The 21,288-nt window shown below is 37.8% G+C and overlaps 1 protein-coding gene across 1 annotated transcript in view; it reads left to right on the top strand.

Annotated features, from left to right (window-relative positions):
* Positions 1 to 21,288, top strand: part of LOC107699334 (copine-5) — a 197,210-nt gene that overhangs the window by 100,542 nt on the left and 75,380 nt on the right. Inside the window, exon 7 of the mRNA XM_016500558.1 lies at positions 14,413 to 14,476. Coding sequence (XP_016356044.1) covers positions 14,413 to 14,476 — 64 coding nt within the window. The remainder of the gene's footprint in view (positions 1 to 14,412; positions 14,477 to 21,288) is intronic.

Below are 21,288 nucleotides of genomic sequence, written 5' to 3'. Positions count from 1 at the left end.
GAGCCCAGCCCCCCATCCCCCCGCGGTACGGAGCATAAGCCTGAGCCCACCGATGATGGAGAGCCATTTCCCGCCGCGATCCGCAAGCCAGAGCGAAGCCAAGCGTCTCCGGATCGCCTCGGAAGTTGAGCCCAACCCGTCAGACCAGGGGCGAGAGCCGGCGACAGTGCCCACCACGAGGGAGCAAGCCATGGACGGTGTGAGCACGGAGAGGAGCTCCGCCCCCTGCATCATGGCTGAGGGTGAGCTGACTATGGCGGGACATAAGTGCCAGAATGAAGAGGGGAGGGCTCCAGCCCCCGAATCCAGCTCAGAGCTCCCTCCAGTGCCCGCTCCTAGAAAGCGCCCTACAGTGGGCGCTCCTCGAAAATCTGAAAACCCCCTGGAGTCGGTGGCCATTCCTCTTCCATGGCTCCTCCCTCCATCGGCTCCACCGTGGGCCGCTGTTATGGCTGTGGCCTGGGTCCTGCTGTGCTCTTCCTGCTCCGGGTCCCTCCTGTCTCCTCCCTGGCTCCTCCCTCCGTCGTCTCCTCCCTGGAATCTGTCTGCCGGCCCCCTCCCGGGCGTCCGTCCTCCTCCTGAGCCTCCTCCCTAGTTCCCACCCACTCCCCTCCCCATGTTGGGTCTACGGTGCGAGGACGCACCTTCCGGGAGTGGGGAGTAATGTCACGCCCCTGGACTTTTTGTGTTGTGTTTTCCCTCCCCAGGTGTGCCGTGTTCCCTTTAATTAGTCATTCCTTGCACCTGTGTTTTCCCAATCACCCAGTGTTTAAAAGCCCCAGTCCTTTCAGTTAGTGTTTGTTGGTCCTCAAACGTCATTCCTTGTGTTCCAATGTCTCCTACGTTCCCCGTGTGATCATTAAAGACTTGAATTGAAGTTATCTCTGTGTTTCCTCGTTCCTCGCTCCTTGCCTCCCGAGAAGTGTGACACAACCACTGTTAACTGTCCAAATTAGTTCTAAAACAGTCCAAATTAGTTCTAAACAAATATATTTGTGGATTTTGATGTTAGAGGACAACAGAGGATGGACTTTTTTTACTGGAGGAAGTGCTATTATAGATTATGGACTCGTGCTAGAAATCTTCTTATAAATTGTTTTACTGTATACATTATGAATTTCTTTACTCTCCCTTTTGTCACTTTAAAGGGATAGTTCACCCAAAAGTTACAATTCTGTCATAATTTACTCACTCTCATGTTGGTTCAACCCTGTATGAGTTTCTTTCTTCTGTTGAACATAAAAGAAGATATTTTGAAGAATGTTGGTAACCAAATAGCTGTCGGTAGTAATTTTTTTCATACTATGGAAATCAATGGCTACCAGCAAATGTTTGATTACCACTGTTTGATTTTCTTTTGTATTCAGTGGAAGAAAGAAACTCATACAGGTTTTGAACAACCTGAGGATGTTTAAATGTTTACAAACATGTTGGGGTGAACTATGGCTTTAATAAGTTGAATAAACGTTGTTAAAATGACTTATCCCAAACATTTGAATGGTAGAATAGTTTTGAAGACTTCAGAGCTTTTCAGTATCCATCCCGTTTCATTGTACGGAAAAGAGCAGCTTGCATATTGTGCTTAAAGTTGCCTTTGGTGTTAATTGTAGAAAATAATAGGGTGAACTATTTCTTTAAATAAAATTACTGACAAAATCTCTTAAGCTATGAAAGAGCAATAAGTTTTCCTCTGCTGGAAACACAGCTACAAAAATGACATGTTGATTTCTCTCAGTGCTTTCATCCGTTGTTTAATGTGACAGTTATTTTTCCATATAAACTTCGAACTTTGTAGGAGAGACAGAAACAACAGCAGAAGTGGCAGGGGGTTCCTGCACACCTGCAGAAGTGATGATGCCCCCCTATAGATAGTGGACGTCCCTCCTGCTGGCCTTTGGCTGTAAACAGCTGAGACAGTGGTCATGTGACCTGTTCGCGCTTGTCTTGATGAAGACATCACATACTCTTCTGTCTCTGCACTTCCTGTGTTCCCATCAGCACTTGCAGCAGTGCTCAGGGAGCGAGTGCTGAGCTATTCTCTGTAGTGGGATGAAAGATATGATTTCCATCACTCGGCTTCTTGATTGTCCTGCTGCAAAGGTATGATGACAGGCACGATGAGCCTGAGACAGGACCGCAATGTCTCTTGCTGCAGAGTGCAGAAGAAGAATAATGATCATCTATGTAATTAGTTCTTTGGGGCTCTTTTTCTTCCTTTAACACACTTTTTTCTTGCTCTTCTCCTCTTCTAAGTACCTTTGTGATGAATGGTTGCTCATTGTCCAATTCATGAGTGTGGTAAGGAAGTCCACTGAGTTTGTTTGTGCTTGGAAGGAAATCCTGTCTGCTGAGAAGCTGAACGCTGTCATTTTATCCACTGGATGTAGTTCTTGGCATTTTTTTTTTTTTTTGATTGATGCAGCTGTTGCTTCTTAAATTGCAGTGCTGATGGATTGTTGAGCAATGAATGCAGCGAGTAAGATTTTCTGATGATTAGTAATGGTGCCATACGACCCACCGTGTTAAAACAGTGGTCAAGAACGGCTTCAAGAAACAGGCAAAAATGGGGATCCTGAAGATAAAAAAAGAAAACAAAAAAAACACGTTCATTTTCTTCATAGAGAAATTGATGTATGAATGTATAAATCTCTCAAGAGAGACCTACTATGAGCTCCAAGGTTGTTTAGCGATGGTATTTGCATTTGTATGCAAGCGCTATATAAATAAAGGTGACTTGACTTGACTTGTAGAAGCCACTGGGTTAAATGCGTGATACTATTAGATGAATACACCTCTACTATGTTCAGCACGACCATTTGAATTTGTCATTAAAAATCATTTAGATATTTTTTTATTGTTTAGAGGGCATAAAGCGTGGTATATACAGTTGTACCACCCTGACATTTTGGATATTATGCCCTACAAAAAAATAAAATAAAAAAATTATTTAAAATGAGAAATTCTTAATATTTAGGATGTGATTATAGTGATACAGTTTAAAAACAGCTTCAAAATACACATGTACAAGTGTGTGTGCATGTGTGTGTGCGCGTGTCTGTGTGTAACAAAAATATAAATTTTTACTTGATGGTTAAACTGCATGGCATTTCTTTGAGTCATTAAATGTAATCTTCCATTGAATAATACTGTACAAACCAAATGAAACCAACATGACCACAAAGAGTATGCTTCTAAGAATTTGGCACATGCATTTTTTGAAAGATTTTGGTAACACTTTATCACTTTCATTAATAAATCATGAACACACATATAATGCTTAACGAATCAGTAGTTAATATATATTAAAATATCTAAAAACATGAGATAACATTGTTAATGTTTACTAATAAACTTATTAAACATTACCTAATGAACAGATAAATTAAAATGCTTACAAATGTCATTAAAAGTTTTACTGCATATGATCATGCACTTCTTGAAAATCTACAAATGATTTAACAATGTAATAAAGTGATTAAAAGCTTTTGTTAATGCACAACACTTTTGCTGCTATTCAGGTGGATTACGGGTAAGGTTAGGGACAGGTTTGGTGGTATGGGTAGTTGCCACCGTTGACCCCAGGAGGTTAAGGGTTGGTTAAGGGGTCAACAGTGTACAGGGGTCAATTTAATAACTTTAAGGAAACATGGTTCAATCTGTTTATATTACATTGTTTTGATAAATGATAAATTAAGTAATGTCTTGAAAAATTGATTATTTATTTTATATTTTTTCCTGTTAATGCATGATTTAAGGAATATCCTGTTTTTAATTATATACAGTAGTATACAGTAGTAACTACTATTGGAGGATAATCAAGGAAGATGAAACGCAGAAGATGAAAGTATTTTTCCCACAGCTGTGACAATGAGTCAGCTTGCCACGGGAGCGTTGCTGCAAGAATAGTTTCATCAAAATATTTATATTGTGCACCACCGCCACTTTATCTATTTCTATCACACACTCACCGAAATGTAACCAAGTGTGTAATTTTTTAAAACTTTTAACTCCTAAACATATATTTAGGAACTTAAAGCCAGCCAACCAATCACTCCAACCATCGCTCACATTATTCAGCGTGACTCACAGGAGAATTCATTGATGTTTAGTAAACCTTTTATGGAGAATTCACTGAGGCTGTTGCTGTATTAAGAGGAAACAAGTCTATTTCCATTTTTTATGTGTGCAGAGGCACACAACGGCCACACAACGTGGTTTGCCAAAGTCAGTTTTTTTAATGCGCGTTCCATTATACATACAAATATCTAGAGGTTTGATTTTAAACAGTATGTTTTTTTTTTTTTACATTTACGTATATGAAATTATAAATTAACTAAATAGTCTATTTTAAATAAATGTTATACCTTTGAACTTTCTATTCATCAAAGAATCCTGAAAAAGTTATTGATATCACGCTATAGACACTGCTACACAGAATCGGGTACAAAATAAAACGTTTATGACATGATTCACCATTAAAAATGATAATTCTTTACAGAGAAAACACCAAGATGGATGAATATGATTGCATTATTTGCATATCCAGTATTTTTACTTCTTGTCGTCAGAGCATTTGCAGTATAATCAATCAGCAGCAGAAGTTTGTGAATGCGAAATGCATGATAAACTGATTCATTGAAGCTGGGCGTATTCCTTCAGTAAGTCCAGCCCAATGAATTGCTCCTTCACAGCCCACATCCGGATACTATTGACTCATGCTACAAGTGACACGCTTCAAAATAGAAAGAAAAATGATTCAGTGTTGGAAAATGAACGAGAGTGAGTCATTCACTTAAAAGATTAATTCAAAAGAACGCATACTACATATCACTAATTGTAACAGCCTGCTAACTTCTAAACTTAAAACCACTCTTCAAATGAAAGTAGGGTTAGGGTTATACAAAAAGCCATCTTTCAAAGGTATATTTTCTCAATTTTTACCCTGGCATTAACCTTTGTGTCATGTCTTTTAGGGATTTACTTCATATCAAAAACTATGGAAATACAAAAACTTTTCACGCCTATACTTATGAATGGGAGAAACTGCAACGTTCAATATGGCGGGATAGTCCCGCCTTCTAAATGAAAGAGCCAATCGCTGATTGGTAAAGTCATTGCGTCAGTGCAGCGGCCGTTAGAAGCTCTGGTTCCCATAGAAACCTAAGGCTAGAGCAGCTGATGCGCATGCGCAGTCATAAGTGCGATTTAACTGCGCATGCACATTGGCTTGTCTAGCCTGAAAAATAAGCTTTTTAACACTATTTGAGCATAAGAAACAACATTCATGGGGCAGTTCATTTCATATTTTGTTGCTGATTTGAAATATGTAATTTAATTGCGACTTCAGCGAGCAGTTTTTGAGATTTCAGGATTCCCACATTCATTTAGATAGGACTTGGTCTTGTTTGAGCTGCCCGGAGGCATTGCAAATATGGCGGCCGAGTGAACAGACTTTCCTTGAAAGGAATTTAGTTCATATGAGTAACTTCTTGGTGGGCATCAACATTGCTGATACATACCCCTCAAAGTCTGAGCAATCTCACCCCAGTGTGTGTGTGTAAATAGAGCATGGGTTGGATGTCCTGGTGAGCCGTGAAAGTATTTCCTTTGCCGCTTGGCTCTTTTGAGAACATGTTTTTAGCAGATTTTCTCGGCAGCCTAATTCAACAGTAACTCATTAATCCCAGCGTCTGAACGATGCCACTGCAGCTCTGAGACCTGCTGTCTCCATTACAGATGACTGCACAAAAACCTGCTCCTCACACCCTGCTAATTGGAAAAGTAAACTTATTTCTTTTGAGCTTCATCAGGAGATTAATCACGTAAGTGACACCAGTGATTCTCAATCAGTGGTACTTGTAACCCAGGGGGTGCAACAGCTTCACATTTTTTTCTTTTGAAGTCCTTATATAGCAACTTGTTAACAAATTACTTTTTTTTAAAAAAGAGAGAAAGTATTTAAACTCAGAAGTTTTACCCTTGGTTTCACAGACAGGGCTTAAACCTAGTCCTAGACTAAAATGTAAGTCTGAGTTGTTTCAGCTGAAAGAAACTTGCACTGACTGATCTTAAAATATTGCCTACTGTATCATATTTAATCCAAAAAGTCTCTACATTATAAACATGATCAGCTTTGCTCATTAACCTGTTGTTGCTTACAATCTTCTACAACCTTATGTCATCTGATTGATAGTTTTTAACTTTAGCAAGTTTCAATCATCATTATATTGCATTGCATTATATGTTTTACTGAGCTCTGATCTTAATATTAAGCATTTATATATTATTGAGAGATATAAAGTGACAACTGATAATCATATGCATTTTATGCAAGTAGTCTGCTATACTATTATAAACATGTCACTGATCTACATTATAAGCTATCAGAATTTAATCTTACTTTGTGGCCATATAAATATCAAGAAATACTCTGTTTGGTCACCTGAAAAAAATCAATCAATCAATCAATCAATCAATCAATCAATCAATCAATCAATCAATCAATCAATCAATCAATCAATCAATCAATCAATCAATCAATCAATCAATCAATCAATCAATCAATCAATCAATCAATCAATCAATCAATCAATCAATCAATTAATCAATCAATCAATCAATCAAATCTTTGTGTGTGTGTTTTCTTACTATAACTGTATTTCAGGCTATACAGTGTTAAATACATCGTTCTTAGAAATGATGTGCACTTTTTATTTATGTTGATTTCATATGGTATATGAAACGTTTCCATTTAAGGATTTTTAACCTTGTCTAGTCATAAAAATCAGATTATATGATATTTTAAGAGATTTAATGAACTCCATATAGTTTTTTTTTTCACACCACAGGAAAAGGTTTTTCAATATTAAAAATCACTGCGACTGTTCTTGTCTGAAAGTGAATTATTGTAATTAAAAATCTAAATGGTAATGATATTCTGCTATGAGTTCAACAGCTGGAAAACAAGAAATAGCTTTAACCAGCCAAAGCTGGTTTGCCGTCCTTAGGTGTTTGTTTAGGTTTTTCATTACTCAAAAAAAATGCACAATTTTAAACCAGCCCACAGACTAGCTTGACCTTTCTAGAAGACCAATGTAGACCAGTAATCAAACTTAGGCTGGTTTTAGCTGTTATTTGAGTGAGGAGGATGGGGTACATAACAGAAAAAAGTAAAGAAACACCTGCAACCCATCAGTAAGTCACGATGAGCTCTCTGTGTGAGTGTTTACTGTACCATTTACTGAACACATTTAGTCTGTAAATAAACTTCACTCAGTAGGTGTAGAAACAATGTCTGACGCAAGTTTTTAACCTTGCAGTCTGCTGTGAATGCTGTGGGTTATCGGGCTAATGCGTTCTGAAAAGAGGGACAGTCGTCACTGCTCAATGGCCATTAATACAAATGACTGCTGACTCTATGGCCACTGCCAAGACATCTCATTAAATGTACTGGCTAATCCAATCATGTCAGCACGAGTGTGCATCGGTGCAAATTATTCCACAGATACCCGTGAAATTAGGTGCTCACAAACAGGTGTATGGTGTATGATAATCACCCTCTTCCATGCAACTATTGTATCCAGAATAATGCAGAGGTCACGTTCTCGGTATGGCAGCGACAAGTCATGCTGAATTAATTGCTTCGGGCTGCGTTTGTAGTTGGATTCATGGGTCGATAATCTGCATTACAATATTTGTGTGCGAAGTACCACTCAGTGAACCACTTCCCTGTTCTCCATTGTGTTTGTACCCACACAAACATGCTAGTTTTGCACAGGTGCGCACGAACGACTTTCCAAAATGCATCACAGTATTCTTTTCGGATATCACTGTGAGGAAATGTTACAGTGCTCTTTTATCATTTTTCGGGAGCATTAGTGTCCAACTCATAGGGGCTGCATTACCTGCTGTTCAGAGATTCATCCATCTTTAAATCCATAAATTTCTAACAGCCATTTCCAGACCTCTGCTGTTTCCTTTTGCCGTTTCCACGAATGATGTATCACCTACTCCTGCGAGTTTGAAAAAGCTGCTCTCGAGCCTTTCAGATGGATGCGGGCCTGCACCAGGATGCCGTCTGCTAAGATGTCAAGGCCCTCAGCCTGAAGACTGCAGAAGTCTTCCTTAAAGCTCAGATTACAGCTGATAACTTCACTGCGTAACTGCCAGCAGAAGTAGCCTTCGGCGTTATTCGCTATGTGGCAAGCTAGCCAACAGAGCAGGCGCAGCACAACATTGCAAACCGATTACTTTGACTTATTGCATGTTTTAATGCCTTGAGAGGATGTAGTCGCTGCTGTGAAGTACTAACTGGAAAAGAGAAGACAGCTGCTCGTACAACAAAGCTCAAGACTTTCTGCAGTGAGAAAGTGAAAGATACAGTGTCTGAAGAGCTTTTATACAACAGCCAGTTGGGTTAGTGACAAACATGCTTGTTTTTTTTCTCCGGAATTGATTAATGTATACAAAAATATATTAAAATGCACTTTATTAATATCATTATTAGAAGACACCTCTTCTATAATGAACGTGCTTCTTATTTCTGAGTTAATTTTGCTATTTTTCAGGCATAAAGTAAAAAACGTAAGTGTGGTACAGCTGTCCTGATATAATAATGAAGGGGGAAAAAATATAAAAATAAAACAATGAAATTGAGAAGAAAACCCTTTTAAGTAGTTTTGCATAATATTTTATTATTTCTGAAAGAAAAATGATATATATGTCCCAGTCACATTTTATTGGTTAAATAAACTACTTACACTACCAGAACAAAAATCTGTATTGTATTTTTACATTAATAGGCTATTCTGTTTATTAAAAACAAGTATAAATCTAATCGGTTTAGTGTTTTCAAGCATTTTACATTTATTCCAAAATAATAACTCAAGGCAGTAGCATATTAAAAAATGTTTTATTTAAACAGTTATATATTTTTACTTATGAACTGATGTTCAGCTGTTCTTTTTCATAATAAACTTATTTTCAGATCATCAGTCATCAGAGCTCGGTTTAATTTCAACAAGCTGATTGCTCAGTAAAAAAAACCCACAGATCATGTTTTCAGGCCATTTTAAGTTTAATTTTGACTTGACAAAGTGGTTATACAGTATATAAGTGTGTGATGCCATTATATTGTTCATTTAGACTGATTTATGAATGCAGAACGCGCATGAACACGAGGTGGAATTTATCGTATGAACCAATCATAGCCCATCATAACCAGTCATATCCAATCATATCGTGATGGAGGCATTGCCTCCTCTCATGTGACTTTCCCCCATTCATTCGCAATTACCCCCCACCAAACCCACAACATGCTTTAGGGGGTCTGTTAAAACTCACTGGGCTCAGGGAAGGCAAGAGAGACATGAACTCCTGTTGTAACTTTACCTGCTTGGTGTCACTGTTGAGCAGTTTTACTTTAGAAAAATGACTGATCTATACGCTTTTAATGTCATATTTTAACAGAATGCATATTATTGTTTCATTTTTGTACTATATATATATATATATATATATATATATCAGGGATGTTTCCTTCGAGGAGGCAAGGGAGGCAGTGTCTCCTCAAAAAAATTGATATAAAAAATATAATGGCACCACACATATTATTTATATATATATATATATATATATATATATATACATACCTTGCCTGTACTGGGTTGGACCTCCTTTTTGCCTTCAGAACTGCCTAAATTCTTTATGGCGTAGATTCATGGCATAGATTAAACAAGGTGCTGGAAATATTCCTGGAAATATTTTGGTCCATATTGACATCTCCAAGTAGAGCATCACACAGTTGCTGCAAATTTGTCCACTGCACATCCATGATGCGAATCTCCTGTTCCACCACATCCCAAAGGTGATTTATTGGATTGAGATTTGGTGACTGTGGCGGCCGTTTGAGTGTAGTGAACTCAAAGTCATGCTCAAGAAACTGGTTTGAGATGTTCTGAGCTTTGTGACATGGCACTTTATCCTGATGGAAGTAGCCATCACAAGATTTGTACAATACTCAGGTAGGCTGTGGTGTTTAAATGATGCTCAAATGGTACTAAAGGACCCAAAGTGTACTAAGAAAATATTCTCCATACCATCACATCACCAGCAGCCTGAACCATTGATACAAGGCAGGATTGATCCATGCTTTCATGTTGTTTATGCCAAATTCTGACCCTACCATCTGAATGTCACAGCAGAATTCAAGACTTCAGACCAGCCAATCTTTTTCCAATCCTCTATTATCCAATTTTGGTGAATTTGTGCAAACTGTAGCCTCAGTTTCCCATTCTTACCTGACAGGATTGGCACCCGGTGTGTTCTTTTGACGCTCTATCTCCTCTGCTTCAAGGTTCAACATTCAAGATGCTCTTCTCCAAACCTCGGTTGTAACGAGTGGTTATTTGAGTTACTGTTGCCTTTCTATCAGCTTGAACCAGTCTGGCCATTCTCCTCTGACCTCTGGCATGAACAAGGCATTTTTGTTCACAGAACTGCCACTTACTGGATATTTTTAAAGCCTAGAGATTGTGGTGTGTGAAAATCCCAGTAGACCATCAATTTCTGAAATACTCAGACCAGCCGTCTGGTACCAAAAACCAAGTCATGTTTACAGTATTAGCCACTGACCCAGTTGTTTTTCACTATTTTCTTGAAGCTTAGGCAGTATCTCGCTGCCGCTTTCATATTTTTTCATTGCTCATTTCCTGTCATCAAGACAGGAGTGCGCCCAGCTAACTGTCTTCACTACACCATCAACTGCCATATTCTACATTACACCATATGTATATCCAGTAAAAAGCTGATGAAAAGCTCTGATAACAATGGGAATCTCAAATGATCTCTTTGTGCACCGCCTGAGGAAAGTTTCAGTGCTCGCACCCCCACACAAATCTCCCCAGTTCCCAAGGCAAATATCAGATGAATATGTAAAGTGCTGCCTCCATTATTACATTTCTCCTTTTGTTAGTTTTCTCTCTGTTGGGTTTGTAATTATGTGCTCTGGTTGTTGTAGAGAACAAAAGCAGTAAAGCAGGGAGTCATGATCGAGGCAGTGAGTGAACGCTCTGGGGTTTCGAGGAAGTATAGAAGTCCACAAGCGTTTGATTAGAACTCGGTCCATGTCCCAGAGTGGAGCTTAGTGAATATAGAAGTCAAGCTCAGATTTTAATATGGATGGGGTGCACAAAGCATCTCAGCCCTTGTGGGTCTCAGGAGCTTTATGCGCAAAGCCCAAAGCACATGGCGACTTTGCAATGAATGATGTATTTTATTAATGCACATGTACTCAACTGGCAGGTTACTAATAAGTAACACACCCTGAAGTAATGGTAGATTTATACTCATGAGCAGAAACAAATCTAGAGCTCCAAAAAAATCCAGGAGCTACTGGGGATGATCAGGGTGTAGGTGTAAATGCAGACAGATACTGCAGAGCTAAAGCCAGACCAAATTTGTAATGCCCTTTGGGTTAAACAAAGCAAACGAAGACACCTCTGGCATTTTAGAGCATGACTTATTAATATGAACAGATTGTTGAAAACTAGCTTCACATACAGAAGTGCTCACAGTCTCATGCCATGTATCCTGAAATCATTTGTCATTCATCGTGAACTGTAACAATGTAAGCTAAAGTTTACACCACATACAAATGAAGTGCTTTCAGCTGCACATAAACCTTGGATAAAGGAATGAAACTTTGACGTGGCTTTGTTATATATTTGCAAAACTTTAATTAGGCAAAAACAGTTAAACTGGCTCATATATATTGTCTGCTCATCCCTTCCTTAGACTCTGGGTGGCATAATTATGGAATAATATCAGCATTCAGAACCACACTGCTGCACAGATTGGCTTCTCGGCTCTTGCAAGATGTTTTTGGCATTTCAAACACGTTAATTAAACCGCTTTACCCTAAGAGGCTGTTTTTTTTAGTTTTATATATTGATTTACTGTGTTCAGTAAGCATCAGCCTGTTTTGGAATCTCAAATAATGGATCACGGCCCAAATCTGGACCTCAAATTGGTTCCACCTGAATTTTGGAATATTAATAATAATAATAATAATAAAGCATACACATCAAACAGAAAACAAGGTGTGTGGTCATTGTCTTGACAACACACATACCAGCAAAAAAACAAACAAAACAAATGTGTGAAAAAATATGTGCATACAGTGTATATAGAATATAGAAATAAATATGTAGTATATAGAAATAACAGAGTAATAAAATTGAAATATATAGAGTATATAGAAACCAATTTCAATTAAATAATTTTATTCTAACATCATATATTTTAATTATATTATATTATAATGATTAAAATATATAACGTGTATAATTTATATATATTTATATAATTATTTGAATCATCACTCCTTTTTCTTGTCATCACATTTTTCTAAAAGAAATAAATATTTAGTTAAATACTGCTTTGTAATTACTAAACTAGGATGCAGTGTAGTTTTAGTGTTATGCTGCCATCCTAGATGATGTCTTTGTTGTTTCTAAGCCAGATAAACAACAATTTTTTAAAATGAATCATATAACCTGATAATTATATATTTTAAAAGATGCTTCCCCTTATAAGATAGCTTTAATGAATTTACTGACATTACTTTCTGTTTGTATCCTGTAATGTAGCTGATTACTGTTTAAAAGAACAGTTTTATTGTAAAAAAAAGTTTATTGTCAAATTATGGGGGTTGTAGCTTCATGTAAATTTGTGTAGTATGGCATAGTCAGTGGTTAAGGTTTTTGACTGGTAACTTTAAGGTTAACCACAGGTTCGTCTAGGGAAATTTTTTCCTGTAATACACCCAATGTGTCTTTCCACATTGATGTTGTGTGAAAGTAGAAATAAATCAGACCAGCTCAACCTCATTCAGCAAGTGTGATGTTGTCGTAACAAACTTGGTCAAATGTGCATTGAGAACCCAGTTGTTTTGGTGAATTTTTTTTTTTCTTCTTTCACTGGCACAACCCACGGGTTTAGAGATAAAAATCAGGCTGTCCATCTGGTGATGATGTAACTTTGTTTTATGGAGATGTTATCCTACAGAGCAGAATGTTTGCCGACAGAAGTCATGTGGAGCCATTATGGTTTTCAGCTGGAGAAAAACATGTTTTGAAAAATTGTTTTCAGTTGTGAACACATGGCTAAAGCGCTAACACAGACTGCACGCATCTGTCTCTATTGCAAATGAAGAATCCTGAAGGAGAACTTAGCCATATGGGCAACATCAGTGCTGATGAATCCGTTTATGCATTTTAAGGACTGTGTTTGTGATTTCTGTATTAATGGGAGGCTGAGAAAAGTGTCCAGAATCTGAATGCAGGGATATGCAGATGATGGATATTTTAAAGCCCAATTCCACAACCCCCTTCTGCATTCTGTAGTTGCCAACTGCCATCAGCTGCTTGGAGTGAGATTTATTAACAGGCCATAAATTTTACATGTGTGCCCATAAATACCACATGCCTAGCAATTATATCAGAAAATGTTGTCAATCCTGACATTATTGGTAAAGAGAAATAGTGTTATAATGCTTTATCGGGTATAACAAGTGATTACATAGTTCCCTGGGACAATGATAAATAATTGTGTCCAAAATATGACTGTATGTATTTTTAAATTGGTTTAAATGTATGTTTTAGTTCCCAGAATTGTATTCATAGTGGTTTCAAATGCTTTTGAAAATACATACTGTATATATATAGTTATAGTTAAAAAATATTTTTTTCAACTAAACAAAATGTAATGTGGCATAACATAAAACATCTTAATCATTTTCTAAATAATTTTTACATTGAAAACATGTTTAAAAACATTTTTAATACAAATATCATGCATTATTGTGTCATAAATATTATTTAAAAAAAATTGTGGAGTTGCACCACATGACATTTTACATCATGAACTAACCCTACCTTGTTAAAAATAGATAAAATTATCAGAAGATAATGAAACTTGTTGACCTTTACTCTCTGATATAATTTCCATATATATTTTTTAAAATTATTATCATTATTATTTTTTTTAATTTTTTTTGGTTGCACCACATGACTTTGAGTTTGTGAAGAAAAGTTTTTATCTTTTTATAATATGTTAACAAAAGTGCTTCACTGCTTATTAATTTTGTTTTCCTAGTTTTTTGTGCCATTACATTGTAATTTGTTGCCCATATAAGATAAAGTTTACTTGTTTAAAACCATCAAAAAGTTCATTCACTAGCTCTGGGAATTCTTGTGCCTGAAACTAGCACAGAAAACCAATCCTATCGAATAGTTCTTATTGACCTAGACCTCCTTATGGTATTTTTTCTTGGGTTGTACTTAATTACTGCTGTTGTGTAATCAATGAGTTCAACATCTTATAGTTCGATGTCATCTTTATTGTCTATTTCAGGGGCATACAGGGAAAGAACTGCGGCACTATCATCTTATCTGCTGAAGAACTGGGGAACTGCAGGGTGAGTCTGTCACTCAGTGTGTCTTTAGAGGGGCACATAGTGTTGCATTCATGGTTTTCCCTCTTCAAGGACAGGCAGAAATGAGTTTTAAGCAGATGCCTGCAATTTACTCTGTGACCTTCAATTAAAAACACTCGGTCTCATTAAAGCCCAGAGTGCTGCTGTGCAGATAGAAAACAGCTTCCTAGTTTATGAATTTATCCATGCAAAACAAAAAAATATTGACTCTTCTCTTGACTGTGAGGATCTTTAAAATAAAAAATACTACTTTTTTTAAAAGGTCATGGAGGCGTGTGTGCATATTTTCAACAGAGCATGATAAACTGCAAGGCAAAGAAACCAATGATTTTTTGAAAAAGAGGCCGTCAGGTCAGTGTGGTGGGCAGTGGATCCTCTCAAAGAGGTGTGCGCAGATGGAGGCAGGGAACTGTTGTGTCGAATGAAGTCCACATCATCAGTGTCCAGCATGTAATAAACAGAGATCTTATTTTCCCCCCCACACTACCTCCAACATAGCCCCCCCAAAAAAAACCAAACAAACCTCAATACATAATTAGTGTGTGACTTATGTACAGAATAACCTTTTCGAAAAAAAAAAAAAAAAAAATAGATAAAAGAAAAATAGAAATAGATACATTGTACACATTTACATCAGCAAACAAAACATTACTAATAAAAATTAAGTGCATACAGTGCACATAATGGTACTCAATACACTTTTGATCAAAATTAAACCACAATCATAAGGACAACTTAATGATTAGATTGGGCGACTAAGAAGAAGAGTTCACCTAATCAGGAAAAAAAAAAACTAATAAAAGGGTCCCAAGTTTCAGAAAATATGCCAGCATTGCCCTTTATTGTGTACCTAATTTTTTCCATCTCGCAGCCAGTCATCAAAAGATGGAGGAAGACTTTGTTTCCATAGCAGAAGAATACGCTGTCTAGCTAATAATGTTAAAAAAGCAAAAGCTTCTGCAAAACATCCAGGCAAACCTGTGACATTTGGAGGAAGTCCAAAAAATGCAACCAATGGACAAGGCTTGATCCGTGTCTTTATCACCGAGGAAAAACATTTAAAAATTGATAGCCAAAAAGAAGTTATAGATGGACATAACCAAAACATATGTATTAAGTCTGCAGGAGCCTGATGACAACGATCACATATAGGGTCAACATTGTTTCAAATTTTTGCCAACCTCACTTTTATCCAATAAATTTGATGAATAAATTTTTATTGGATAAAACTATGTCATGCACAAATAGAAGAGGTATGGATACAGGACAAGATCTGGCTCCAGATCTCATCTTCAAATGTGAGGCAGAGGTCCGACTCCCACTGTTGCTTAATAAGAGAGAGACATGGGGTAGAAATAGAGGAGTTCAGCCTGTATAGAGTAGACAATATACCCTTTTTATCTATGGGTATTTGATCTAGATGGGATTTTGGTGGAAGATTCGGAAAGTTGGGAAATTAGTTTTTAACAAAGCTTCGGAACTGCAAGTATCGAAAAAAGTGAACACTAGGAAGGGTGAATTTTTGTGTTAACTGAGAAAAGCTGGGAAAAATATTATCAATGTAGATATCATTGACAACTGCGATACCTGCTCTCTGACAAATATTAAATGCTTTATCATTAAGAGAGGGGGGAATATAGGATTACGATTAATAGGTGAAACCAATGGCAAATTTTGGAGGCAGAAATGGTTTCGAAATTGGGACCAAATTCGTAATGATTGCCGGACAATGGTATTTCCGTATGGAAGACGTGAGATAGCAGTAAGAGGGCCACACAGTAGTGCGGCTGGTGAGGCTGGGGAGCAAGAACCCTCTTCAATACTGACCCAAGCTGGGACCCAATCACAGAGCCCGAAATTACTCTGAAACCAGAACAGTGTAGAATGTATATTTGCCACCCAGTAGTAAAATAAGAAATTAGGAAGGGCAAGCCCACCCTCAACCTTTGGTCTCTGAAGTATGTCCCTCCGAATTCTGGCTGGTCTTTTGTTGCAAATAAAAGATGCGATGTGTTGGTTTAAAGTCTTAAAGAATGATTTAGATATAGAATTTGGAATGCACTGAAATAAATACAGAAATCTAGGCAAAACGTTTATCTTTACTGAGTTCACATGTCCAGCCAGAGAAATGGGGAGGGCTGACCAGCGAGCAAAATCATTCTGAACTCGCTGGAGGAGTTGGGTGAAATTAGCTTTAAAGAGATCTAAGCACTTACGAGTAATTGTTATTCCTAAGTATTTAAAACTATGAGAAGCAACTTTGAACACTGAAACGCTTGTCGGTAAATTAGAAATTGGAGAATTTATAGGGTAAATCTCACTTTTACTTACATTCAATTTATAACCAGAAAAGAGGCTAAAAGAATTTATAATTCTCAGGACATCGGGTAAAGAAACAGCCAGATCAGAGATATAGAGCAACACATCATCAGCGTATAGTGAGATTTTGTGAACTTTTTTAAAGTTTTTGAAGAAAACTTCAAATGGTCTTGCCATTTTGCATTTAGCCTGAACTATCTCTTCTGTGGAATAGGGTGATTCCAACTCTTCTCTCATAGTGTCTGAAATTGTAGGTATAGGCAAATGTTAGAAAAAAATAAACTTTCCATAAGGGATCCATCAGAGGGAGATTCAGAATTGTATAGTAAAGAATAATAATCTTTAAAATATGTGTCACCCCTCTCCCCCGTGTCCTCACCGCCACACCTCGTTCTTGTTTCGAGTGGGTCTCGAACTCGGGTCTCCAGCATGGGAGGCGGACGCACTACTAACAAGGAGGCTAAATGACTGCAGCCTCTAGCGTCAGTCGCTAGTGCGTCTCTTGAGATCAGGGTTTAACCCGCACAGCACCTACTCACTGGCCTCCGTTACATATGCAGTAATTCTTTTAGGATCAGTCATCAAATTACCATCAGAGGACCGAATCTGGGAAATTGAATTTTTTAGCTCTTTTCTTTTAAGTGAAATGCACAGAGTTTGCTTGGCTTTTCGCCATGTTAAAAAAAATACTTGTTTGGACTTCAGCAGTAACTTTTCAACCTGGTGAGTTGATAACATATTAAAATCTTTTAGGATCAGTCATCAAATTACCATCAGAGGACCGAATCTGGGAAATTGAATTTTTTAGCTCTTTTCTTTTAAGTGAAATGCACAGAGTTTGCTTGGCTTTTCGCCATGTTAAAAAAAAATACTTGTTTGGACTTCAGCAGTAACTTTTCAACCTGGTGAGTTGATAACATATTAAAAGCAGACAGAAGTTTGAGTCTCTTTTTGTAAATTTCAGGATCCGGGGAAGTTGCATAAGCCAAATGGAGTGTAGTGTTAGTTCTGGCAGGTCACGTTAGTCAAGCTCGCATCAGCTGACACTCAGCTGATCCACATCTACCTATAGGAATACGACGCCAATCATAATTCCCTTTATAAGGTCCTTTCAGTCATTATTCAGCAGCTATCGTTTTGCTCAGGAGCTAATCACCCACCTCCATCCCCAACTCCTCCTCTCGTCCAGTCAGGACTCAGCATTGGATATTTCTCGTTGAGGCGGACCACTAAATTATGTTGTTATATAAAATAATCACTTAGAACATTAATGATATCTGCTACATTAATCATTAATGTTGGTTCTGTTCTGTTTACCCTGGGGGGGGTATTTATACTCTCCCTGCTTCTATCCATGCTAGGCTGCATGGATAGGCAGGGAGTGTTTGCCCAGAACAGAACCATACCCCCAACATAAAATGTATGCTAACTGTAAGTTATCTTTGACGATAGTGGTCCTGACAGAAATCAAGTTGAAGAATTTTAAGGGATAATTCCTCTAATTTTCTTCCTTCGTTGTCTATTTATATGAAATAATTTGACCCCGGGCATATGCTTTCAAAGCTTCCCAAACAATTGAGGGTGACGTCTCAGGAATAGTGTTTATTTCCCCAAAAAAATTGGGTTTTTAGCGAATCACAAAATGTTTTACCAGAAAGAAGCAGAGAATTTAAATCTCTACCCTCCAGAGTCGAGCATCTTATCTTGAAACAAAATAGAAAGTGTAAGTGGGGCGTGTACTGTTATATGAACAAGCCTTCACTTTAGACAACAGTTTCTTGTCTGAGAAAAAAATAATCAATACGGGAGTAATTGTGGTGGACATAAGAGAAAAATGAATATTGTCGTGCTGAGGGGTTGAAGAAACGCCATACATCAGTTTGGCCACAAATGTTTAGAAGTGACTGAAGTGTGATTGCAGATTTAGAGGGTTGAGTAGGTTTGGTGGATGAGCGGTCCAGAATGGGATTTAGAGCACAGTTAAAATCACCTCCCCTGAAACAATCACATATCTGCCAGCAGAAAGTTTGTGAAGGAGAAAACTGAATACACTTATTGATAATAATTGCCACCCCTCTAGATTTACTGATAAATTTAGAATGATATAACTGTCCAATCCATTTGGGACAGGAAAGCAGAAGTCTTTGATACATTTTGACCTTACACCTAACACAGTCTGGGATGATCTGAGTTTTTTTAATGGGTTTCTTGCAGAAAACCAGTACGAGTATTTAAATGTTGTAAACGTGACAAAACCTTGCTGCACTTAATTGCACGGTTTAAACCTTTAACATTCCAACTGGTAATATTAATGCAGGAACCCCCTTGACTTAACATTACATGAACTAGAGGTCATTGATTACAACAAAAAATGGCAGAAAGAAGAAACATACATGGAATAACTTTCCTCTGTTTTGACATGTCTGAGATTGAGGGGAAAATAAAGAAAAAGGAACAGAAAAAAAAACAACACCCACCCATATACATTGATATGAACTTCAGCACACAACAACAACCTTCTCTCCATAGAACTTTTGGAGAGAGCTCCGTAACAATTATACAAGCATGAAGACAGGGAAAAACAGAATTTAAAGACCACGTATAAAGTTCAAGAAAGTCAACGATGTATAGTCAGTAAATATTTGTAGAGCAGAGACTCAAGACAGTTCTTTAATACCATGGCCAATCTGGTCACGTAAAGATTCTATTACCTAAACGACTTTGCTCACTTACTGCCGCGAGTGGAACGCTGGAACAGCTAACTACCTGTATCCGCAGCGAGCATCTCACTGGACTGTTTGGGCTTAATCATGGTGGAATGGAATGTAAAAGCTGCATCAGGCGTGTCAAAGCTGCATGATTCGCCGTTGAATGAGAGAAGAAGCCTGCAGGGATATAGCATTCTAAATTTGACATCTGCTCCGTGTAGGTCGGCCTTAACAGACCTAAACTGATCCCGTCGTTTCTTGAGTTCCGCAGAGAAGTCAGGGAAGATCAAAATCTTGGATTCCTTATAGTGCAACTCTCCATGCTCCCGTGACAAACGTAAGATTTCCTCCCTCATTTGAAAGCGAAGAAATCGCACAATCATGGGTCCCGGAGGCATGCCGGAATGCGGTTTCGGTGCGAGGGACCGGTGTGCCGGGAATCTCCGGCGTCTGAGATAGTTTATCTCCGAAAAGTTCTCTGGGATACCCAATATATGAAGATTATCCCGCCACGAACGGTTTTCCAGATCATCTGCCTTCGATTTTAACTCCTCGTTTTCCCTTTCCAGGGACTGACATTTGCGCTCCAGAGTGCCAAGCCTTTCGTCAAAGCTGTTCAAGGAAGTTTCAATATCCTGAATCTTAGAGCCTTGCTTAGAAATGGTAGCTTGGAGAGCAGCTGTAGAGGCACGTATTTCAGTGAGGAACTCAGACCTCAACGAAGCAATTTCTCATGAATTGTTGTGGTAAGCATTTCTTTTAAAGAGCCGGAGTTAACTCCGATGCAACCATGGCCATATTGTTGGCGTCGTCAGCTTCATCCAAAGCAGGGGAAACACGCTTGGATTTAGGCATAGTAGCGATCAAAACAAGCTCTAACTAGCATTAAAGAGTTATTTAGTGTTGTAGGCGTTGTCCTAGATCGCTTAAAGCACTAAACGTTCCCATAATTATTGAAAACAAAATACAGTTTACGGAGCAGCTCCCGGACACACCTCACTCACTCAACTGCATACTGGAACTCCCGTGAGCTTTATTTCAAAAAGTATTTTAATTGTTGGTTTATGTTAAAGCTGCAGTTCATAACTTTTTTTGGTTAAAAATTATACGAAATCAATTTATGAGCAAGTACATAATCAGCCAGTGTTCAAAACTATCTCCTTACCAGGGTTGGGGAGTAACGGAATACATGTTAACGGCGTTACGTAATCAGGATACAAAAATCTAGTAACTGTAATCCGTTACAGTTACATCGAAAAACAAAGTATTCAGATTACAGTTACATTTGGTAAAAATTGCGAATACTATCAGGATTACATTTGTTTAATTTAAAATTAAATAAATGAGTATTTTGACATAACGCTATATATTTAGCGCTGCTTCATCATAGTTCCTGGTAGAGCCCTGCACGGGCCTCAAATATAAGCCCTAGCCCGGCCCGTGTCCGACAGCTTATCAGAATTACCGGCCCGAGCCCGTCTTTTTTTCCCTTCTCCCAAAACAGCTTATGTTTCAGCTATTAAAATAGTTCAGTTTTGTATGTTATGGCGAAGTGATTATATTTTGTTTCGTTTTTTTATTAAGTTCATTTAGAAAAAACGTTTGGAGCATTTTTTGTTCGTTAAATATAAGTTTTTGTTTTTTAAAGTAACGACCAAGCGGCCAACGGCAGACAGTGAGCTGATAGCCTATGTTAGCCTTCTCAAATCATCACGACTTGCCTAAAATAAAATCTATAGATATAAAACAGTTCAAGCATATAACAAT

This window comes from Sinocyclocheilus anshuiensis, unplaced genomic scaffold (genome assembly GCF_001515605.1).
Source record: "Sinocyclocheilus anshuiensis isolate Anshui unplaced genomic scaffold, SAMN03320099.WGS_v1.1 scaffold42, whole genome shotgun sequence".
In the NCBI taxonomy this organism is placed as follows: Eukaryota; Metazoa; Chordata; class Actinopteri; order Cypriniformes; family Cyprinidae; genus Sinocyclocheilus; species Sinocyclocheilus anshuiensis.
The sequence above is the reverse complement of the archived record's forward strand: the minus strand, read 5'-3'. Positions and strand labels throughout refer to the sequence as shown.